At 34.8% G+C, this 25,307-nt stretch overlaps 1 protein-coding gene across 2 annotated transcripts in view; it reads left to right on the top strand.

The window, feature by feature from the left end:
• The window catches only part of Hs2st1 (heparan sulfate 2-O-sulfotransferase 1), a 217,405-nt gene extending 193,841 nt beyond the window's left edge, over positions 1-23,564 (top strand). Inside the window, exons 4-7 of one of the 2 annotated variants that reach the window (XM_004841337.4) lie at positions 6,757-6,895; positions 16,933-17,030; positions 18,917-19,074; positions 20,037-23,564. In XM_004841337.4, coding sequence (XP_004841394.1) covers positions 6,757-6,895; positions 16,933-17,030; positions 18,917-19,074; positions 20,037-20,263 — 622 coding nt within the window. In that variant the 3' untranslated portion in view covers positions 20,264-23,564. Of the gene's footprint in view, positions 1-6,756; positions 6,896-16,932; positions 17,031-18,916; positions 19,075-20,033 lie in introns of both variants that reach the window. The other variant, XM_004841336.4, reaches the window with a different exon arrangement.
• Positions 23,565-25,307: the final 1,743 nt, after the last annotated feature.

Here is a 25,307-nt window from a genome sequence, read left to right on the forward strand (position 1 = left end):
CCTCAGGGCTGCATTATCCATGAATTGAATGTTTGTTACCCTTTCACCTAAATGATTTATTTTTTCCACACACAGCTCAGTTTCTAATACTTTAGAAACTCAGGTTTTCATTATTAAAATTATATATTGAGTGCTTTTGCTTTAGGCAAAGTCTTAGAACAAAGCTCTTGTATATGGTTAGCTTCTTATACTTGAAAAGTACAAAGCTTTTTGAAAGAAATAATCTTATTTATTAAATATTGACATAAATATTTAGGGGTTTTCATAGTGCTCTTATTGAAACTAAAAATTACTGTGAAAAACTTCGATAGACTTCTACACAGTTTTGAACAAATACCTAAACAAAATCAACTAGAGGAAATGTATTTAAATAGTTTAATATATAATCAAGAACTAGTAGAGATGTAACTAATACCCATTTTTGCTATCTTTTTGTTTGATAGCCCTATAACTCATAACTAAAGAAAAAGAAAGAGAGGTCACCTTGCCAATTTTTAAAATCATTTATTTTTTACTATCTGCCATTATCTTGACCAGCATAATATTTATAGAATTTATTAAAATACCTGCCTTCAAGAGGAAATGGTGAATTTGGTAAAAGAAATTTTAATCACATAGTATTTCACTTGCTTTAGCTGGAAACATTAAAAAGAGTGTAAACCTTTACTGAGTACCACACATCCTATTTGCAATCTTAAGTCTGCCCAAGCCATGTTCTGGTCATATATGTATATTTTTTTCTCCCGGAACTTTAGGATAATAACCCCCAAAAATCTTTTTTTATACATTTTTCCATTTCTCTCTATCTTTCTACTTTTGTCTTAATTATGTAGACATGATAAATTTGTGCCATAAATTTAGAAATTTTATAGTTGAAAATTGTGTAGGTTGAATATTTTCAGAATGTTCTAAGATGTAGAAAATACAAAGTTGTTATAAGTCTTGACCTTAATGAGTTTGCTGAAACTCCTTTTTACCCCTAGATTTACCTGTTCATTGTTTCATTATAAACAGTGAAAATCCTACATTACCTTCCCCCTTTAAATTCATGCTATTCACTTATCAGTATAAAAGACAGATTAAAAGGGAGAGAGACTGGATGTAAGAAAACCAAGTAGATTGTTATAGTAATCCAAGTAAGAGGATTGGGAAGAAGGCGGTGATAGAGAATGGCGAAGACAAGTCCCATCATTGAGAAACCTTATAAAAGAAAAATTAGACTTGATAACTATTAAATGAAATATAAAGGAACGAGAAGAGTTGGGATAGCATTTCAAGATAGGGAAAGGGGAGGATATTAGGACAAGGAGCCAGTTGGACAATTCTGTGGTCTACAAAGGTTGAGAAAGTAAAAATCATCCGTGATCTATCAGCTCTTTATTATCCTGTAAATAATGCTGAAGACTTAAATGTTTTTCACTTCTCTCATCTTTAAAATCAATAAAAGTAAAAGATAACGGTTATACTTGTATTGAGTCAATACTGTATCTGTTCATAGTGTTTACCTAGTTGGGTGAACTAGAAATAATACATTACTCATATTTAATGCATATTTGAAACTCTTTGCACCACCAGATTGGTTACAGAACCTAATAAATAACCTTTTAATAAGCCAATTTTTAAATTATAAATACTAATTTTTGTATGTGTATGCTACTTTGAGACAGTATGGTGAGGCAGGCACGGCACCACTGAGCTAAATCCCCAGCCCCTTGAGAGAGTATTGTATACTTGAATTTGAGCCCTAATGAAGGTATGAAATTAAAATCTTTCGTATAATTCTTGCCAATAAGGTTTAAAATTTTTATTCATTTTCCCCTTCCATAATTTTAAAAAATGTTATTGACAGTAGCTGTACATATGTATGACGTGCTCTGTGATATTTCAATATGTATATAAATTGTGCAGTGATCAGATTAAGTTAGTTGACATATCTGCCATCTCACACATTTATCATTTGTTTTGATGTGGAACACTCAAAATCTTACTAGCTATTTTGAAATATTCAATTAATTGTTGTCAACCATAGTTATCCTTCTGTGTTGTGGTACATTAGAAGTTATTCCCTCTCCCCGGCTGTACTCCCATACCTGTTAATCAACCTCTTTTCATTTCCTGCACATCCTTCCTAGGCTTTGGAAACCACTAGTCTAATCTCTACTGTTAGATCAACTTTTTAGCTTCCACATATAACTGAGCACAAGCAGTGTTTGTCTTTCTGTGCCTCACTTCATTTAACATAATGTCCTCAAGTTCCATCCATGTTCTTGTGAATTACAGAATTTCATTATTTTTTTATAGCTAAATATATTCTGAATATTCTGTTGCATGTAGTGTGTGTGTGCATACCATACTTTCTTTATCCATTTATCTGTTGGTGATACCTAGGTTGACTCCGTATCTTGGCTGTTGTGAATGAAGCTGCAGTAACTGTGTAAGTGCAGATGTTTTCTCAACATACTGATGTCATTTCCTTTCAATATATCTACAGTTATGGGATTGCTGGATCATATGGTAACTCTGTTTCTAGGTCTTCAAGGAGCCTCCTTCATAGTTGTACTAATTTTAATTTTTATTCCCACCAACAGTACATGAGACTTCCCTTTCTCCACATCCTTACCAGCATTTATTTTTTGTCTTTTAATAGCCATTCTAACTGGAGTGAATTGATACCTCATTGTGGTTTTGATATGCACTTACCAGATGATTAGTGATATTGAGTGGGTTTTTTTTTTTTTCATGTACCCGTTGGCCATTTGAATAGCCTGTTTTGAGAAATGTCTGTTCAGATTATTTGCCCATTTTCTAATAGCATATTTGTTTTCCTTCCTGTTGACTTGTTTGAGTTCCTTGTATTGTGGATTTAATCCATTGTCAGATGAATTGCTTGCAAATATTTTCTCCCATTCTTTTAAGTTTTTCTCATCACTGCTGATTGTTTTCTTTGCAGTGGAGCTTTTTACTTTGATGTAATCATTTGTAAAGTTTTTCTTTTGTTGTGTGTATTTTGGTGCCATGTCCAACAAATTTTTTTGCCAAGACTAATGTATAGATCTGTTTCTCCTATGCTTTCTTCTAGTAGTTTGCATAATTAGATTATTTGATCCATTTTGAATTAGTTTTTGTATGTGGTGAGAGATAGGGGTCTAGTCTGTTTTGTGTATAAATATCCAGTGCCATTTATTGAAGAAACTTTCCTTTCCCCAGTATGTATTCTTGATGCCTCTGTCCAAAATGAGTTGGCTATAAGTACATGAATTTATTTCTGAGTTCACTGTTCTGTTCTGTAGATCAGTGCCTCAGTTTTTATGCCAGTACCATGCTGTTTTGGTTGCTATACCATTGTAGTGTGTTTTAAAAGTCAGATAATGTGTACCTCCAGCTTTGTTCTTATTCAGGATTGTCTTGGGTTTGGGGGCTCTTCTATAGTTCTGTACAAATTCTAGGAGAGTTTTTTCAAGCTGTGAAGAATATAATTGATATTTTGATGCAAATCGCATTGAGTTTGTAGATCACTTTCACAGTATTAATTTCCCTAATCCATGAATATAAGATGTCTGTCCATTTTATATGCATGCGTGTGTGTATGTAGGTCCTCTTAAATTTTTTTCATTAGTATTTTATAATTTTTTGTTGCTATGCATTTTTGTAGCTTTTAAGAATGGAATTTCTTTCTTAGCAATTTCATTATTAATGTATTTTTTAAGCTACTGATTTTTGTGTGCTGATTTTTGTATCCTTCAACCTTAATTGAATTTATCAGCACTAATAGATTTTTGGTAGTCTTTAGGTTTTTCTGTATGTAGAGCCTTTTCATCTGACAAAGGATAATTTGAGCTCCTCCTTTTCAATCTGGATGCTCTTCATTTCTTTCTCTTGCCTTATTGTTCTCACTAAAACTTCCATCACTAAACAATATTGAGTAAGAGTGGTAAAAGATTACATCCTTCTTTATTCCTGATTTTAGAGGAAATAATTTCAACGTTTTACTGTTCAGCATAGAATTCCTGTGTTTTGTCATATGTAGCCTTTACTGTATTGATTTGTATTCCTGAACTATTTCCCTTTGTTAAAGGTTTTTATCATGAAAGGATATTGAATTTTATGAAGTGCTTTTTCTGTGCCTATTGAGATGATCAGGTGATTTTTATCCCTTGTATTTATGTGATATATTTATTTTCATTGACTTGCATATGTTAAATCATCCTTGCTTGCTAGAATGAAACCAACTTTATCGCAACCAACTTTTTGTTGAGTTCAATTTGAAAGTACTTTGCTGTGGATCTTTACATCTCTGTTCATCAAGGATACTTGTGTATAGTTTTCTGTGTATCTTTGTCAGGCTTTGGTAGCAGGATAATGCTGGCCTTATAAAATGAATTTAGAAGCCTTCTTTTCCCTTTCAATTCTTTATAGTAGTTTGAGAAGAATTCACATTTGTTCTTTTTTAAAGATTTAGTAAACTTTAGCAGTGAAGTCTTCCAGATCTGGGCTTTTCTTTACTGGGAGACTTATTACTGGTTCAGTTTCATTATTTGTTATTGCTCTGTTAAAGATTACTATATTCTCGGGCCAGGGATTTATCTCAGTGGTTTCGCCGCCTGCTGCGCAAGCACAGGGACCTGAGTTCAATCCCTGGTACCAAAAAAAAAAAAAAAAGATTACTATATTCTCATGTTTCAGTTTTTGTAGGTTATATGTGTGTAGAAATTTATACATTTATTCTAGGTTTCCCAGTTTGTTGGCATATGGTTATTCATGATGAACTTTTGAATTTCTGTGTTGTCAGTTGTAATGTTTCCTTTTTTCAACTCTAATTTTATCTGTTTGGATCTTCTTTTTCCCCTTCAGATAAATTAAGTTTATCAGTTCTACTTTTTAAAATATTGTTTCTTTTTTTGTTTTGGTCTTCATTTTATTTCTGTTCAGATCTTTCTATTTCTTCTACTATTTTGGGATTTTGTTTATTCTTGCTTTTCTCATTTATTGAGTTGTATCATTAGGTTATTTGCAATCTTACTTTTTTATTCCCTTGTTTTGTTGATGCAGACAGTGCTCTGAACTCTGTGTTGAATTCCCTGTTTTGTTTTGCTTTGTTTTGTTTTTCCCTTGGAAAGATTTATTTCTCTTTCATTTCTGATGGATAGCTTTTCAGGGCATAGTATTCTTGGTTGGCAGTTTGTTGGTTTGTTTGGGTTTTTCTCTTAGGACATTGAATATTTCATCCTATTCTCTCCTAGTCTAAGAGAATCCTGTTGAGAAGTCTACTGTTTTAGTGTAATGGTGATTTCCTTGGGTGTGACTTGACAGTGTTCTCTTGCTGTTTTAGAATTTAATCTTTATCTCATATTTCTGACAGTTTGACTATAATATGCCTCAGAGTAGATCTTTGTTGGTTGAATCTATTAGGCATCCTTTGAGCTTTCCGCACCTGGGTGTGAATATCTTTCCCAAGGTTTGAGAAGTTTTCAGCAGTAATTTCATTGAATAGGGTTTTCTATGCCTTATCCACCTCCACCCCCTTTCTGGAACATCCGAAGTACAAAAAATTTGCTCATTTAATTAAGTCCTATAAGTCACAAAGGTTTTCTTCATTCTTTTATTATTTATTTATTTACTTACTTACTTTGGTTTTGGTCTGATTGGGTTATTTCAAAAGACTTGTCTTTGAGTCAGAAATTCTTTCTTGTTTTTTTTTTTTTTTTTGGTCCTGGGGAATCAAACTCAGGTCCTTGCGCTTGCACAGCAGGAGGCAAAACCACTGAGCTAAATCCCCAGCTTGGTCAGAAATTCTTTATTCTGCTTGATCTAGTCTGCAATTGAAGTGCTCAATTTTTTTTTTTTTTTACTTTTTTTAACTGAGTTTTTTAATCTCCAAGATTTCTGTTTTATTCTTTTTTATGATCTCTATCTCTGCTAAGTTTCTCATTCATATCTTGAATTGTCTTCCCGATTTCATTGAATTGGGTGTATTCGCTTATATCCATTAGAATCATTATTGTGAATTCTTCAGGCAATTTGTCAGTTTCTTTTTCTTTGGGGTTTGTGGCTAGATACTTTGGTTCAGGCTTCTTGTGTCCCTATGTTAGTATTAGTGCAACTGGCAGATTGTCTCACTCTACCACTTTTATAGGATAGTTTTCTTTGGGGTAGGACCACCCCAGAAGGTCTGCAGGTAAGACGCAGCTGATATGCCAGCAGGGGCATGGTACCTGTCAGTTCTCAAGAGCTGCATGGGGATAGGTTTGTCACAGTCTGCCAGGTAGGTGTGACGTGGTGTGTGCCCAGTAGTGGGAAGGGGTGCCTGTCAGTATCTGAGGGCTATTTGGGGACCAGGTGAAACCTGGGCCCAGATGGGTCACTGATCAGTATCTGAGGCCTACATAGGTCACCTTAGAAGACCTGTGAGGTCTGCCTGCTCAGGGCAACCTGCCAGCCTACTTCTGAAGATCTCACCATGCCAAGCTTCTGAGAACAGGCTGCCTGGGTGCCTCAGCCAGCCGAGCCACTCTGGGAAGGCTGCTCAGCTGCTTCCCAGGGTCAAGGGTAAGTGTTCACAGTTTCATAAATTCTTAATTCTTGCTTGCTTTACTGTAACATAAATAATCATGAGCTATCTCCCAATCTTCACTTACACTTTATTTCAATTAATTCATTCTTTTCATATAGGATCAGTACTTCAGACTTCTACAATAATTTCAGGAAATCCTTAAATAGAATAAAAATGTTGATTTCATCAATTTTGTCTCATTTCAGATTTGGGGTGAAAAAGAAGCCAATTTACATTAATGTCATAAGGGATCCTATTGAGAGGCTAGTTTCTTACTATTATTTTCTGAGATTTGGAGATGATTATCGACCAGGATTAAGGAGACGAAAACAAGGAGACAAAAAGGTAGTATTTTAGTTTTAAGATTTTCATAGAGATAATTGCGATAGACAATGTGCTTTTTAAATTTCTTATTGATTATAAAGGTACTACTTGCTTATTGTGGAAATTTTGAAAAGCATCCCACAGTATATAGAAGCAAAGGTAAAACTATATAACCGATTTCTTATAATATCATAATTTTTGTGACTTTTAAAAAAATTTTTCATCTGTTAAAGAGTTGAATAGTTCTTTTATTATAGTCCTATTAATAATTTTCTAGGGCTGGAGATGTAGCTCAGTGGTAGAGCATTTGTCTAGCATACATGTGGCCCTTGCACTGTCAAAATATAATTCTGGGAGATTATTAATAATTATTGATTAATACAACATTAATATATTTTAGTTCTCATAGTCTTACTGATGGCAATTTTGTATTTATTAGTAATCTGTTTAAAGCAGAAATTTTTTTCGAGCAAAGAAAAAATAATGGCTCAAGATGTTTGTATCAGGCTTAAATTTTGGTGTCTTTCATTTCATTGCACCCTCTAGAGTATCACCTGCTATTTTTCCAAGAACTACACTGATTTTTCACTTTTCTCATGGAACACCTATACTGAGACCTCACTACTTACAACATAGAAGATACAGGCTGACGTCACCTGAGACCTTCCTCTTCTGTCATAGTATTTCCTCAGGCACCCAGCCCAGTTCTTCAGCCACATGAAATGTCACTGAACTCCAAACTTACTGCTTCATACTTTTTGCACACACATTGTTCCTCATATTTGGAGTGCCTTTTCTTCACTCTGGGAAAGTCTTTGTTTATGTATGAGATTCACCTCCAGTGTTTCCTCTCCCCTCCTGTTGCCCCCAGACAGAGTTAGGTTCCTTTCAAGGCTCCCAGAGCATTCTACTTAAATCTCTTAGAGCATTTATTGATGTTATCTGGATTGTCTGTTTACATATTGTCTTCCCCAGTATTTCATTTTTCAGTCCCTATTATTTAACATGTGTTGCAGTAACTTTCACATCCCTGAGACAAAATACCCACCACTGCAACTCGAGAAGGAGAGGTTTATTTTGGCTCACAGTTTCTAGAGGTTTCACTCCATAGTCAGCTGGCTCTAGGGCATAAATGGCATGGTGGAAGGGCCTGGGCAGAGCACAGCTGCTCCTGGGGTGGTGTTCATGGTGTCTAGAAAGCAGAAAGAATAAAGAGGAGCTAAGGAAGAAGGTAAGTCCTTCAGGCAGTAGCCTACCACTTCCCACCAGACCCCACCTCCTATCTACAGTCAGCTATAAGCCCCCATAATCTAGTCACCTTCCAGAATCCCCACCCAGGAATGCATGAGGCTCTTGGGAGACATCTAGATATAATCCATAACAACACGGTACCTGGTCTGCCTGTAAGTGCTTAACAGTATGTGAATTCTGCACATGTTAAAGTGTCACACAGTAGTGATACTACGTACTTGGTGTATCATGATAAGCAACAATCGATTAACTTTTTTCTAAGTTAGATGTTTCTTCTTTGTCATGAGAGGACACAAGTTTATTTTCCTTTTTTTAATTTTTTCTAGAAACTGGTGTTTCTTTTCTTAGTCTCAAAATTTTAGTCAGAAAATACTAATCAAAACAAAAATAACTGACCAAATCCTCTTTTACTCATGTTCACCCATGTCTTACTATTACCTAGTCTAAAAATATTTCTGAGGATTCTGGAAAATTTTGTAAAATCTATTAATACAACTTTTTATTGCCTTGTACTTAGAATATAATTTTACTTTTGTGACATCCATCTCTTTCCTTTGAACAAATGGACATTAGTGTTGTTAAGGAAAAGATGAGCCATCCTGTAGGTTCCTATATTCATTTGTCACTGTCAGCCCTAGATAGCATGGTTTCATGGTTGCTGTCCTACACAGTTTGAGTGATTGAGCAATGACAGTAATTAATGGATTTAACCTCAATAAGTTACATTTATTATTTATTGTATAGAGAGCTGTTTTAAGCTAGCTTCATTCATTCATGTATTTATTTGTTTGTTTATTTATTTACAGCTTGTGCATTTCAATGAGGTAGTTGCCTTTGTTTTCCTCACAGATAAAACAGGTTGTGCTCCCTTCAGCAGCCCATATACAGAAGGTTAAAACACTATGTTTAGTGTCATATGGCAAGTAAATGGACAGCCCATAATCTTAACCTTTCTTTTTTTTGTTCTTTAAAAAGTACAACATGCTACTCAACGTTTTTATGTAGAAAATGTGCATATTCAATATTTATGGACTATCTCCCTTCCATATTTGATAAATTTAGATAGATATGCTGTCTTGAAACTTTTACCATTTTCACTCTACGTGTGATAAGTCTTGGGTTTTTAAACTATTAGTATAAAAATATATATATTTCCACACCTGTTTTCTTGGATGTAGTATTAGTAACTTCAGCAAAATGCTATTACATTGTCTTAACATTTAGGAGGATACAGCTGCCTGTAAATAAATGATGTATTAAGTATGAAATTATTGTTTTGTGATAGAAATGTTTTATGGTAGAACTTTTCAGTTATGAAATATTTATAGACATTTTAAATAATTTGTCATATTTCTCATGATACAAATGTTGGTAACATTCTGGGACCTTATGAGTTAAGTAGTGTTGTTTTATTACAAATAACTCCTTAATATATTTAGCTTTCAAGAGTCTTCATTAAACTCATATCTTTAAAGATGATAAGACAAGCATGCATGTAACATTCTTAAAAGTGGAGGAATATTTGAAGATAATGGAGATGAAAGGATGGCCATAATTATGTTGGAAATAACTTACAGTAGCTCTTATTCTAAAACAATGTCTGGATAACTTCATTCCATGAAATTGTGTATTTGCACCTCAAGTGATACTTTGAAGCGTTACTATCCAATGTTCAGTTCAGTACTTACAGCAACTATTATGGTTTAAACTGCAGTTCTCCAGTAATCTGAACTGCTTTCTGCTTACACTGTCAGACAGTAATTTGAAGCACATTTCAGATATCTGTACACTTTATGTACTTTCAGTTGATCTTCAGTAAGGAACAACATTGGCTTCATTTGGGAGATTGCAGAACCTCCAAAGAACTTTTGTTTATATGAGCTAAATATTGATATTTACCAATCTTAGTAAATTTCCCAATTTACTGAGAAATATTTTAATGTTAATTTTAAAGTAACAAATCCATCTTGTGTTCTTATAAATAATATTTTAATGCAAATAATCATACCTCCAGCCCCAAAAGTAAAAAGAGTGGCATCATTTTACCTTTCTGCAAATTTTTTTATATCTGGCTTAATAGAGACATTCTGATTTTTGTATCTGTTTCTGAATTCTGTTAAGTTACATTATTTTGATTGAAGTCTATAAAGAAAATGCAGCTTCATACAGATAAGTAACTGGAAAAGAGACAATTTTAGTAGCCTTTTCAGAAAATTGTGACAGTTCTTCTTCTGACACTAAAACTTGACAAGTGGTAATTTTTTAATTGCAGTGTGAACTTTTTATACTCTGCCTCATTAAAATGCATTCAGTCATTCTTTTAACCAAGCTTAATTTTCAAGCATATTGGTTTACTTAGTTATATGGACCTTCCAGATGTCCACATACAATGTCCATTTTATTATACAATTACATAGTATCAAAAATTCATATTTACTAATATCACCAGAGATTATATCAGAAAAGTCTTTAAGGCTTTATGGTGGCAAATACAAGTTTTCTAAAAATTGTATTTTTTGCTTCAAAGCTTAACTTGTATCAGACAATCAGGACTTCTCAACTTCACCATTGTTGTTTTGGGTCAGATAATTCTAATGGGATACTGCCTGTACATTGGAGAATTTTTAAAGGCTTTGCTGGCCTCTAGTTGGTGGTTAGCATCCCCACACCAGTGTAAAATTCAGAAATGTCTGCAAACACTGCCAAATGCCATCAAGGAATTAAACAGCTCACAGTTAAGAACCACTTAGTTAGTCAACACCATCAGTTGTGTTCTTTCAAGTGAAAAGCACAGTTTACTTAGTTTGAGAAAATGTCACCAAATGCCCAAGTTGGAATAGCCGTAATTTGTCAGTTGTTCTTCAGCGTAGCTTTTGCTTCTCTTGCCTTTAAGATATTTGCTGCACCAATAATTCTCATCACTCACACGATTTCAGCTCTTAATAGGTTCTTAAATATTTTTTGTTACTTTTTTTAACCAGCAAAACATCAAGGGGGTTTTACTAAAAAGAAAAGAATAAAGGGCTGGGGATTTAGGTCAGTGGTTCCTCTGCCTGCCTCGCAAGTGCAAGGTCCAGAGTTCAATCCCCAGTAACAAGAAAAAGAATAAATATGTGTGCGCTTTACATAAAAACACAAGAAGAGTGAGCTTATATGTCTCAAGTATTTACTGGCTCTAGAGATTACAATTTCTACCTCAGTTTGCTTTTTGTATTTCTTACTCTGAATTGAATAAACTTAAAGACAGCTATTGGAATTATAGTGAACTTAGCGTATTCTACTTAAAAAATAGGTATTGACTTGGAAAAATAATAATGAGGTTAAAGTAGTCCACATTTAGTGCTATCTTATCCTAACTGTTGGCTTACAAATACTTGCCTTTATGGTCCTTAATAATTCACAGTTTCCTGACATGTTTTGCTTATAGAACATGAATTTTACTATTCGGCCTCACAAAGCCCTTTCAGAATGTATTCGTTTCCTTAGAAAGTATTTTACCTGTGAAAAGCACCACAGGGAATCAACATTTGCAGTTGGCGTATTTAAAGGTTTTATAACTTTTCTTTGTGGACTAATAGTCTCTATCTCAGTTAAAAGTTGCAGTATCTGTGTAGTATATAACTCAGTGACAGCCATGACCTCTCCTCTTTCTAGGTTTCTGTTTGGACCATAGGAAGTTGTTTTCACCAAGGGAGAAGATAGGGTTCCAATTGGACATGACTTTAAGTCATGTGTAAGTAGGAGGACATACCCACTATAAAAAATATTTGTACCTCAAGAAATATTCTAAAGCTAAATTGGGAGTCATCAGCTTTAGGTAGAAATAGAAATCATGAGATTGAATAATATTGTATATGGAAAACATGGTATGAAAAATTACTAAGTGAAAAAGTATGTAGTTCAGGGGAATGCTAACATTTAAGGAAAAAGCAGATAGAGAAAGGAGCCTGCCAAGGAAACTGAGGGAAGAGAATCAGAAGAGAAACCTGGCAAGTCCTTGAAATGGATAGGAAAAGAACTTTGATTTCAAAGAGGTTAGTGAAATGTCAAACCGAAATCTTTAAAATAACTTGTGTCTAGTTTTTCTAAGCAAAGGTGGTTTTTTTGTTGTTGTTTTGGGGTTTTTTTTGTACCAGGGATCGAACTCATGACCTTGCACTTACGAGGCAGGTTGCAAAAGTTGTTTTAAGTGAAAACACTGATCATATTTTAAGAACTTTATATTTCTCTGGTGTATTAAACTGGGTTTTGTGAGATGGAGAAAGAGGCTAGAGCAGTGGTGGCAAACCTGCGGCATACATGCCACAGCAGGCTATTTGCATCATTGAAAGCTCCAGAGAAGGTTCACCATCACTGGTCTAGAGCATTTTTCTTGGTTTGTTTGGGGTTTTTTTTTTTCGCTTTTCAAGGACTTAAAAGTTTTATAGGAAAATTATTCAGTCCTTTTTCTGAAATGTGACTAATGTGAACGAGATGACTAACGACCAGACATTTGTGTGACAGTCCCCCGAGGTATGAGTAGAGAAGCCCACATGCTGATGTGACCGTTGGAGGCAGGGCAGCAGTGGACCCTAAGAGCTCGGTGATTTATAACATTGTGTACAGGGAAGATAGTATTGAACTGTCTACTTGCACTCTTTTACTAGGGAATAGTTGGTTTATTTATCAAATATTTACATAACATGAGAGAATTTCTGATATGCTAAAATCTGATACACTCTTACATGTAACCAATTTGTGGTCATTCACAGGTTTTGCTGCTGTTTTTCTTCATATCCTCCCCACTACTGTCCATCTCAGGCCATCTTAATATCATTTAATTGGCAGAACAAACACTTCCACAGAAGATAAGGATCCATAAGGGAGGCAAAACACAAACTATTTTTCCACTAAGTCATTTGTTGGGTGGATTAGTGTAGATGTTGCTAAGTTGCTAACACAAAGAAACCCAAGAGGTTTCAGATTATTTCTCTCTCACAAAGAAGTCTAGAGATGAGCATCCAGGCTCTTGGGGAAGCTTTGCCCCAAGCTGTCCTTCAAGGACCTAGGTTCCTATCATATTATTGCCTAACATGCTTTACATGCTTTGCTGAATTTGGGTCACTGCCATATCACTTTCTAGCCCCTGGGAAAAGTAATGGAGGCCAAACTATTTCCTTCTAGCAGTTGTCCACATCACTTTTGCCTCCACTAGCAAGACCCTAGTCACGTGACTACACAGAATTATTTGCAAGAGAAGCTAACACAGACCTGTGGAAGAAAGGAAGTATGGGTTTTTGGGGTAACTCTTAGTCTGCCAAAGGTTAGCAGATTTAAAACTTTTGGCCAAAAGTAGATATGAAGATTTTTTTAAATATCCTTTTTGCTTGAAGTTCCAAAAATACTTCAAGAGCACAGGAACTAGTAGTTGGTAGAGAATTTTAGAATAAATAGCCAATGGTTTGATTACTCAGTTTTAATCCCGATAGTATGCATCTAAGTTCTCAAAATTGTCTACAAAGTAATTCTATTGAAATTTAATATTGTAGTCTCTTCTAATATGATAGCTTCTTGTAGTTAAGCAAAATATCTTAAATGTATTTGAATCTCACATACACACAATCACATACAAATATATAAAGTGGTGGAAATTGTGAGGTCATTGATAATGACTTCAGTAACTTACCCTTTTTCTGTCTTGTGTACTCTAGTTAGAGGCATAAAGAAGCTGAGTACTTCTGAGCTTAGAGCATGCTACAAGCTAGTGCCCGTTAGAAATTGGATAGACCTGTTATCAGAAACCTGATCTCTCATCACCCAGTTTATTGAGCCAAAGCTTTCATGAAAATTGGGACATAGTAGAGATAGATAAGAGATATGTAGTTGTTTTTGGGTTTTGTTTTGTTTTGTTTTTTTAATGAACTAAGTTGGCATACACAACAAAAACCATTTTTTAGAAAATGGCTTAGGGTAGTAAATCTAAGTCCAACCATGTAGAAAAAATCAAGAGTTAATGCAATGGCCATTTACAAGGGGTTTATTGAGTCTTATATAAGCCAAAGTGTTTTCACTTGAAAAAAATTACACACAAAGAGAATTTGAGAGAATTCTAAAAGACTGTCAAAATACTTCATGAAAAAAATGTTACTTTTCATCTCCACTAGAACTGTCATTAGTACTCATAGAAGTCCCCAAAGTCCAGTCTTCTCAGTAGCAACTTAGAAGTAGTAACTAGTCAGTATAGCACTACACTGTGAGCCCTGAAGGACACATGCATACTGCATGATCCTTTCAAGTTTTCCTCATAGAGAAATAGAGTGTAACACACTTTTAAAAAGTACATGAAGCAACTTATAAAGTTAGGTATCTTTATCTGTATACCCAGACCCTAAGAGCTGGCTATTGTAAGAAATATATTCTTAATTTGTATAACTTGAAAGAAAATGAGTGATTTTAGGCTGTTGTCACTGGAAAGATAGCCTTAAGGTAAAGTAGATTAGTAGTGGGAACTACAGTCCTGGAGGAAGTAAATGTCATCAGCAAAGGTCTAGAGATTTTGGGGTACACATGACAGGGTTGTGAAACTACAAGACAAGTCATTCTGGTAAAGGCTGGCACATTGAGGTCAGTTTATGAATCATTCCAGAAAGGCAGGGAAAAAGTTCTTCTTTGTTTTTCTAAGGTATTGGAAACTGTTGAAGTTTTCTGAGTACAAGATATTAGAAGTGATGACTTAGGCTAATCTAGTAACTACAGAGCATATCAGAGGAAATACAGAAAAAGAACCCAATTAAGAAGTTGATGCAGCTAGGCATGATGGTACATTCCTGTAATCTCAGAAATACAGGAGGCTGAGGCAGGAGGATCACCACGTGTCTCAGAAAGAAACTGATGCAAAAATAAAGACAAATGATACTGTGAGATCATGATGGAAATAAGGTGAAAAAATAAAAATGGATTGGAAAGACACTGTCTCAGAGATATGAACTGAGGGAGATGAAAGGAAATGTTCTGAAATCTTGAGTTACTGAGTTACAAGAAACAGCTATAATCCTCTTGTCAGAAATATTGAATATAAAGTAACACGGAGAATTCAAATTAAAATGCACAGTAGGTATTAGAAGTAGAGAAGAAGTGATCTGTGGATACTCATTTGGAAGTTTTTTGCCTAAAAATTATAAATTGGCCCGGGGATTTAGCTCAGTGGTTTCGCCGCCTGCTGCGCAAGCGCAAGGACCCAAGTTCGATCCCCAGTACCAAAACAAATAATAATAAAAATAAAAATTATAAATTAAGCCAAGGAAATGTTAATAAGTAAGCCAGGGCAGGGAGTAAGCAAAGAGTGCTGAGATAAATTGATGAATATTTTGTGGAAAAGACCAAAAAGTACCTGCAAAGAAGATGATGATAGTGCACTCAGAATGGAACAGAGAACCAAGCCAGTCGTGATGGCACTCACCTGTAATCCTAGCATTCTGGGAGACTGAGGAGGAGGATCACAACTTCATGCCAACTTGGGAAATTTAGAGAGACCCTGTCTCAGAATTTTTAAAAAAAATTTTAAAGGTCTGGAGAAATAGCCCAATGTGAAGTGCCTGGATTGAATACCTAGTACCACCAAAAAAAAAGGAGGGAGGGAGGATGAACCAAAGAAGCCAAAAATAGAAAAGAATGTATTAGTGGCAAAAGAGACCAAGAGCTTTTTCAGAAAGGAAAAGATGGGGCAAAACCATCTTTTTATGTGAAGGTCTAGGAGGCACAGACCAACAAAACGTTCTGTTTGACCATTGCAGAGGAGGGGTAGAGAGAAAGACAGACACAAACATAAAGATACCTCATTAATTAAATCCGTACTATGAACCAGCCATCATGGTAGATTTATTTCTCGAAGTAAAATTATGCCCTCATGTTTTAGATGAGGAAACTAACACAAAACTGAAGTTTTCTAGGTTCAGGATTCAAACCCAAGTCATGTATCTTTTCACTTTATCATAGCAGAGGTCATCTGTTTTTTTGAAGAAAAAAAAAAAAAAGGTCAGGGATTTAGCTGAGTGGTACCATGCCTGCCTTGCAATCACAAGGTCCTGAGTTCGATCCCCGGTACCAAAAAAAAAAAAAAAAAAAAAGGGAAATAAATTATGGGTTGCAGTTTGTGCTTTTGCCAACGTTGACAGAAGAAAAAGAATCATTTAGCTCCACCTGTGGCAAGGTCTAAGGAATTTGGGGCTCTGTTTTTCATAGATTTTTGATTAAATGGGCCCTGTTAGTATATGTAATTGTATAGATTAGAAAAATGCAACCTGGAGGCCTTCAAGATTTTCTTAAAATACAGTCAGACCTGATTGTAGAATCTCACAGCTTTGGCTCAAGACAGGTGTTCTTTCTACTCTTTTATACTTCTTTGCAGAAATAACAGGTGGTATTTGTAGATTCCTTACTGCAACCACCCCCCCCCCCATGGCTTTCTCTGGTAAATTTCTATGTTACGTCATCTCAAAGGGATAATTTCCTTTGAGGTTAGAAAATGTAGATACACAAATTCAACATAAACCAGTACTTATTTTTGAGGACAAATTATCTGGTGGGGGAGATTCCTTTCTTATAGTAAAGAATTCTTGTAAACATTTGCCTAGAAAAAAAAATGGTGAGAAAAAGTCATATTTAACTTTCCTCAGTATCTGGGGTACACTTGTATAACCTGCCTGTTCCTTTCACTTTATTGTCTTGCCTCCTCTCACCCATTTATTTACTAATTTACCGTATTAAGTAATTAAGAATTAAGGGAAGCTTGGATTTATGACTTACAGTGCTCCTCTGTTTTGTTCCAGACTTTTGATGAATGTGTAGCTGAGGGCGGCTCAGACTGTGCTCCAGAGAAGCTCTGGCTTCAAATCCCATTCTTCTGTGGCCACAGCTCCGAATGCTGGTAGGGAGAGAAAGTTAGCTTCCATTGATTGCCTTCCTTATTATTTCTACAATCTGCATTTCACAAGTGTGAATATGTTAATCCAAAACTCCATAGAGGGTAATCAGTGAAGGACTAGACTAAAAATAACATGTAACTAATACCCAGCTCTGTGTTTACTTTTACACGCATTTAAAAAATTACTCATGTATTATCCTCACAGTGTTTTTCAGTTGCTGTTTTTTTTAAAAAAAAAATTTTGGTTAATTTTTGGTGTTCTGTTCTTCTTTATTCCAGCAGAAGTCTTAGAGACCAGAGGTCATTTCATAAACCTTATTTTGTCCTAAGCTTACTGTTTTAGCTATTCAGGTTAGTTCAAGAAAAGGCTTAGTGGCTAAATTATTTACCAGGTTTTACCATTACAGTCATTTTTTAAGAGGAGCCAAAATTGTGGTTGTAGCTTAGTCTACTAATAAACATGAGGTAGAAAATATTTTATCTTTAATAACGAATTAATTTCCTAAGAATGTGCTGAGTTTAATAATGAGCTGAGTGTTTAATAAGTGTTTGATAATTTTTCGTTTTAGTCAATCATTTAATAGGAAAAGTAGAAAAAACAGAAAACTGTGAAGTATGAAGTCCTATGCGGTAGATTATTTCAAAGCATTACGATAGCGCAGGAATAATTAAAAGCATGGGAAGACGGTCTTCTCGTCCTTAAACAGAGGTTAGCAAACTGCACTGAGCAGACTACATTGGGTGGGTGCATAACCTTTTTTCGTTTTTTTTTTTTTGGTCTTGCAGATCAAACTCATGACCTTGTGCTTATGAAGCAGGCATGGTGCCACTGAGCTAACTCCTCAGCCCACCTTTTTTCTTTTTGATAAATAAAGCTTTATTGGAACACAATCATATCTGTCTGTTTACGTAGTAGCTATGGCCACTATCATGCTGCAGCAGCAGAGTTGTATAATTATGATCTAAAGCATGTGGTAACCGGAAAAGCCTAAAATACTTTGTCCTGGCCCATCATAGAAAAAGTTTGTCAAGCCCTAACTTCAAACAGTAGTATATTACTCTACTGGGCATTTTCAAGGAGATTTTAATTTAAGTTCTTTAGTTTGTTTCATAGAGAACTGGGCAAGTGTTAGAAATCCACTAATTTACTTCCTCCTTCCTTTACCACTTCTTTTTTTAAATAGCTGAGAAAACAAAGGAAGGTGAAGCCACCAATTTAAGCTACATAAAGGCAGAGCTGGAATTTAAAGATTGTTAGTGCTAAAAAGAACCCCAAAGTATATATTTAGGGCAAACCCTATTTACTTACAGTATAAACATAAAATAAAAGTAAGAGGCACTTAATAGAGCCATTTCTTTCTTTTTTTTCTCTCAGAAACTTTGGGAAACAGTAAGCTTATCAGAAATACTAAACTTATAAAATATGCCCTGAACACAAATATCTAAGATCTAACTAAAGAGCCCTTGAGCCTGGTGTAGTGGCACACACACATAATCCCAGGACTTGGGACACTAACGCGGGATTCAGAGTTCAAGGCCAGCCTGGTCTCTGTCTCAAGGGGGAAAAAGTTCTTAAAGTGAAAAAAGTATAAAAAAATTAAATTCACTCACATGAAATCATACATGTTACATATGTACACTTTGTAAACTGTCCTTAAAGTAAACTAATTATATTGAGTCCTCTAGTAAAGTCTGAATTAGCACTGGATATGACAGTGAAGCAAATTAGAAACAGGTGTGCCTCCCAAAGGCTGTTAATAGGAGGACAGTAGAGCTCTGGATGTACATGTGTTTATCTATTTTCTCCATAATATACACAGTATCAGAGACATCAGAAATGCTTTGCAGACTTAACACCCAGATTTTTAATTCCTTTTCTTTGGTTTCAGGAATGTGGGAAGCAGGTGGGCTATGGATCAAGCCAAGTATAATCTAATTAATGAATACTTTCTGGTGGGAGTTACTGAAGAGCTTGAAGATTTTATCATGTTACTGGAGGCAGCTTTGCCCCGGTTTTTCAGGGGTGCTACAGAGCTCTATCGTACAGGTATATAAATAAGGAATTTCTTTTTAAAGCTGACCCTAGCTTTTGCTTGTTTACAGCTTGAAAAATATATGTGATTTGAAGTTTTTTCAGTAAAACACAAATAGTTCAAGAAAGGGAGTTGTACTGTGTTTCTGTTTAGTATTTTTAATAAAGGATAGTGCCTGGCACGCAGTGTTTGTTAAATATTTTTTTACATGAATAAATATGCATTAGGTGAGAATTAGGAATATTGGAACAATTCAGACTACAGAACCAGCCTTAGAAATGTATCATATTTGATAATGCCAGATTTCAAACTACATATTAAACCCTTAGACCTGCCTCCTACCATTTTAAAGTAGGGGTGGGCTGATGGGACTGAACCACACTATTATAAGCAACATGTGCTATGTGTGCTGTGTATATGTGTAAGCTGCCTCTGCAGCCTCCAAGTATGGCATGTATGAAATGACCATCCTGGTCCAAGTTCAGTATAAATTTTTTCCTTTTTTCTTTCCTTTCCTTTTGGCTGTTGTTTGATCCGATGTAATCATAGGAACTCATAGAGCATGCATGTGCCCTGGCTTCTATATGATTATAGCAAATACAGGTTACTGGAAATTAAGGTTAAGTTTGGCAATAGATATATACAATTTAAAAATAAACTAATCTTAGCAACATGCACTGTAGAATATAGTGCTTGTGGTGACAGTCTCTGAGTGTTGATCTTTCTGTTTTCTATTTGATATTTCATTAAGTCTTTAACATGTTAAGGATTTACATTCTGAAGGAATAGTTCACAGTTCTGGTATAAGTATTCCATATTTGACTGAATTATATTAATATAAGACAATTGTTACCTGTCCTTCAGTGTTAAACCGTCTCTTTAAATAAGGAGGTATTAAAAAAAATAAAGAGGTATTGATCTTTCATGTGGTCTCTAAGAATTTTTTACCTTTCATTTTTTTTCCCTTTGTAAGTAGGAAAGAAATCTCACCTTAGGAAAACCACAGAGAAGAAACTCCCCACTAAACAAACCATTGCAAAACTGCAGCAGTCTGACATTTGGAAAATGGAGAATGAGTTCTATGAATTTGCACTAGAGCAGTTCCAGTTCATCAGAGCCCATGCTGTTCGAGAAAAAGATGGAGACCTCTACATCCTTACACAAAACTTTTTCTATGAAAAGATTTACCCTAAATCGAACTGAGTACAAGCTGTGACAGTTAGATTCTGGAACTAGAACTATGACTCTGTCTTCACCTTCGTTCTCAGCTTCACATCCTGGATTGCTGATACATGTGTGAGACCATTTGTACTGGGCTATGTTACAAAACAGACAGGAACATCAAGGAAATAAATACTGGCTGGTATGTCAGTGTTCTAAGTTTAAGTTTCAGACATTTTTCTTTTTTCTGTTCAAATTTTGGTGAGAGTTACAACCTCTTGTGTGGAAGGGAAAGGAAGAAAAAAAAACCTTACCTCCCTTAAAATGAACACATGGCAGGTCTAATCAAAAGGCTAAATATTTTTGTTTTTGACAAAGCTTTTTTTTTCAACTAACCATGACTGAAGATAAATCCATTTGCCACTTCCACTTTCTCCAGAGGTTTGGGTTATACACCTCTTCTGAATAGTGTTAATAACTGTTTGGCAGTGTGTGCTTTGTTTCTGTGAATCATGTCTCATGAAATTTATTAGAATGTTTGATCATGTTTGCTAAGAAATGTTTCTGCTCTAGTTGGATTTGCCCGTATTAATATAGGTGAGGTTTTTCTTTTTCTTTTTTCTTCTTTTTTTTTTTGGATGATGATCATTAGTGTTAAAAACCAGTTTAAATCATGAATACTGTAAAAAGATAGAGTCAAAACAGTATTTCTCATTCCTGTCTTCCCAGTACCTAATATTGGGAAGATAGTTCTAAGAATGTTGGCATTATCTGAAATTTCAGTTAAGACTTCCACATATTAATATCAAAAAAGTAAGTTTAGTATCTGTTTCTCCATGGGTTATTTGTAAAGCTGTAAACTGAGGTATCAGTGACTCTATATTATGACTCCATTAGTGAGCTGTGGTATGGGTAGGATTTTCCTACTTCTTCTGTACTTTTACCTGTAGACTATTTTTACTAAGGTGCTTTATAATGTGTTTTAAAGCATTGCATTTGCAAAAAAAAAAAAGAAAAATGCTTGTAAATATTGCATATTTTATGTATTTGGACCAAAAGGTTACAAATAATTAGACAAAAGTGGTTTTGCACCAATTTTATTATGTCAAGTAAAATCATCTGACCCACTTTCTTGTATTTCTCATTTAACTTTACTATTAAAGAAATCACTAGAATGAAGTTCAGTAACCTTTCAGTTTTGATTGAACACATTATCCATGATTGGAGGCAGTAGTTGTAGTGGAAACATTTTGATTTCTGCTCCTGGTTCTGCAATTTCCAGTTGTGTGAACTTGGGCAAGACACTCGACTTCTCTTTGCCTCAGTTTTCTCATCTTGAGATGAGGTTAATAATGCCTGCTGTACCTACCTCACAGGGCTGTTGTGAGGACTAAATGAGATGGCATGTGAAAGCGCTTTGAGAACTGTGAAGTGGAGTATAAATGTAAGGTATTATTATAGAAACATCTTTGACATATAGTTCATAGCATTCCTTTTTTAACAAAGAAAAGGAAAAGTCCACTTCTAAGCCTTGTGAAGTTTATCTTGATATAAATTTGTGTTTGATAAGTATCTTGAGTGTTCAGTCTTCCATGTTTCAACAGCTATTGAAATACGAAAACCTGTAAACTCTTAAAAGATTCATGAGCAGCTGCTTGAGTTCAGGAGGTCCTCTGTTGGAACTGAACTTCTATGTGCTGAGTAGGGGCAGGGAAACCTTGCTCTTCAAATTGTGAAGATTTTTGTTTGGTTGGTTTATTTTACATTACCATTCAGAAATGGTAGCTATTTTCTATCTGTAGTTTTTAAAGTATGTTTTTCAGAGTTTAATTTTCTTGTGCATTCTTTACCTTCTTCCTCCTCTTTGAGTAACAGATAAAGAATTTTAGAAACATTTTCTAAAAAGATAATCTTTAATATGTTTAGTGTAAGTAAATATTTCTGAATAAGGCTTCATCAAACTAAGCATTTTAGGCAGATTGCCTTAAAGGTTATTGTGTGGGAGGGGAGGAAGGGGAGCATAATATATATCAGAAAATACTTATAAACAAACTAAAAAGCTAAAGGAATAACAGAAACTTTTTACCACCCTTTTCCCCCAATAATAGGAAGATAATAAGAGCACATAGCCAGGCATACTTTTCTTATTTGGTTTTCTTTTTCTTTTCCTTTTTTTTTTTTTTACTAACTTTTACAGGTATTTGCTGAAAACATGCACAAATTGTTTCTTTGCTTGAAAATAAGACACCGCTTTGAGGTGGGTTGTTCAACCTTTACTCATTAATGAACAAACCCAGGCTATTCTTGGAGTACATGCTAAAATTTTGAGGTGCATTACCTCTTTTAGATAGCTAGAGCAGCACTTAGTACACTGTATCAAGGGTCAGTAAAGTTTCGCTGTAAAGGACCAGGGAATAAATATTTTAGATCTCTGTCACAACCATACTGCTCTGTCATTGTTGTGAAAAAGTAGCTATAGACAGTATGGAAACAAATGAGCATGGTTATATTCCAGTGAAACTTTATTTACAAAAACAGATAACATGCCAGATACAGTCCATGAGCTACCAAGCTCTGCAACTAAAGAAATCATTATTTATGGAGAAATCATGCTTGTATCTCTACTGTAGTGGCCTAAAAGAGTTTATGTACTTCCAAAAGCTCCTAACTTAAATCCAAAGAATAGCTTTCTGATTGATGCAGTCTCTCCCACAGATTCATAAACTTTTATGTATATTGCTTCCACATGGACATATTTTCTTTCCCAGTTTAACAATTCAGAATAGGGACATTTATTTTATCTTCAGAGTGAGTTAGAAGTATCCTTTCTGAAGACTGAAAATGGGGTGGACTTAATTCCATCCAGTGCAGTATAGCCCTAGGAGTCTGAGTCCTTATAAGAACATAACTTTATAATCAAATAAATAGAAACACTGAGAACAATATGTATTTTTTTTAAAGTGGCAAATGTGGTTTTCTTTTTTCAGTCTTTGCGCTTTTTCAGTATCTTGATCATAGGGAGATTTTTTTTTTTATAATACAAAAGTAAAGTAACCACTTTGAATTTTAAAGATAATGTTAACTGTGTAAGTGTGTGTGTGTTTGTGTGTGTGTGTGTGTACCAGTATCTATGTTTATTTCCTAAAAGGAAAAAAAATAGCTTTTTGTTCAACTTGTATCAGCTCCTGTTTTTTCATTACTGTGAAATGACAACTGTTGATAAATTATTGTGACTTTTAAAATGTAATGGGGAGGATATATTTTTATTTTACCCAGCTTTAATCTGTAAATTATCACTTAAATATGTCTGATAGCAGCACATAAAATATTGCAATGGAAATCACTTTTCTATCAGCCATTTGCATTCGTGCAATTTCTAATATATTGGGTGCATCTGACTTCCTGATGATTGGATTTAAACTGTTGAAAATCAGAGAACTTAAATTTACTGAGCTTTACATTTTCAGGTTTATTTTCTAAAAATTCAGTTAATGTCTATAATTTGAAATCCATTCTTTCTCTTTATATATCCCATTGGATATTCCTAAAATTGTTAGTGTCCTCAGTGATTTACTAAACAGTATTTGATATTGCAGATGATTTGCTTATTGTATTTGCATAGTTTAAAAGAAAATAGTTTGTAGGCAATGATTCCTTTTTAATAAAATTAAATAAAAATTCAAAAAGCACTAGAAAAATGTAAAGGCTGGTTCCCAAATGCATACCTCATATTTTAGTACTTTATATTTAAATTCTCTACATAGATAACCTCTGTGTAAATCGTGTAGCTGGATTTTTCCCATTCACTGGTCGTTGTCAAACACACCTATGGTCTTAGAATCCTTTATTATGAGAAGTACCTGGTAGTACCTTCTATGAAGTTTGTCTTTAAGAGGCCCAAGTGTTTCTGTCTTACGATTTGAAATTTACTTCTGAAATTAGCACAACTTACTTTCTGAGGAAATAGAGTAGTTGCTGTTAAGTTTTGCGTCCGTGTACCTGATGCAGAGTTGCTGTAGGATGCCGCCTGAAATGTTCTTCAAGCAGCCTTTTGAGGGGAAAAACAGACCTGTTTCAGATATACTGCCAGTGCAGCTCCTCTGGAGTGGAACTTACTTTTTGATTTCCTGGAGCGAGAATTTTAGAAATTGAAATATGTGATCATTTAGTCAGATTTATCCTATAATTTAAATTCATGCAGCTTTGTGACCTTTGCAGTACTCTTTATAAAATGGTCCCTGATGATAATGATGTCTTTCAAACACATTACTGGCTAGCCTGTGACGGAGCCACACTGGTGCAGTCTGTCGGATTTTTTTAGACAGTTTTATAGATTTCGGTTAAGAGTCAGGTATGTGAGCATCTCTAAAGCAGTATTGAATGTAATTTAAAGAAACATGGATTGTCTGTTTTACAGAATTTTATAAATAGACAGATAAACAGTGCCTTTTTTCCCCTCACAATCCTGTTGGAAGATGCTCATGACTTTGTCTCCTCCCTGTTTCTTCTACCCTCCTTACCCTGAGTTAATTGATTTATGCAAGACTGTTTCTAACGTGAAACCATTTTGTCACACCTGTTGGAGAGACGCACTTCTTTTCCTTAACATTCTGCCAGCTTGCTTGTTGAAGTGTTTCAGCTGACTACCTGATACAAAAGCTATAAAATAAACACTCAGTGGGAAGGGGAAAAGTGGCTTGGTGTCCTGTCTTAATATTTTCTTCCATAACCTTGATGCTAATGGACATTGTCCAAGTTGATTTGTTGTTCAGCATCATCATCTCTTAACTCAGTTATTGTTGACACCAGGAAAGCAGGCATCATCACTGGCTTATAATGATTTCATAGCTTATTTGTGACATTTTATCCAAACTGACATGCTTCTGCTGCTCTTGCTTGTTTTTAATCATCGATTTTGAAATTTCAGGTAGAAAATGTCTAAGGTATACTTGGGGTATACACTTAACTGGAAGAAAAAGGAAAAAATAAGGAAAAGGCTATTAAAACAAAAAGGAAATTTGAAAGAAAAAAATCTGACTAACCTTTATTGAAGAATTTAGACATGTCCATGTTGTTTGACAAAATG

Source organism: Heterocephalus glaber, unplaced genomic scaffold (assembly GCF_053883595.1).
Source record: "Heterocephalus glaber isolate CG9 unplaced genomic scaffold, H.glaber_assembly_v1.0 deba00001442, whole genome shotgun sequence".
Classification (NCBI taxonomy): Eukaryota; Metazoa; Chordata; class Mammalia; order Rodentia; family Bathyergidae; genus Heterocephalus; species Heterocephalus glaber.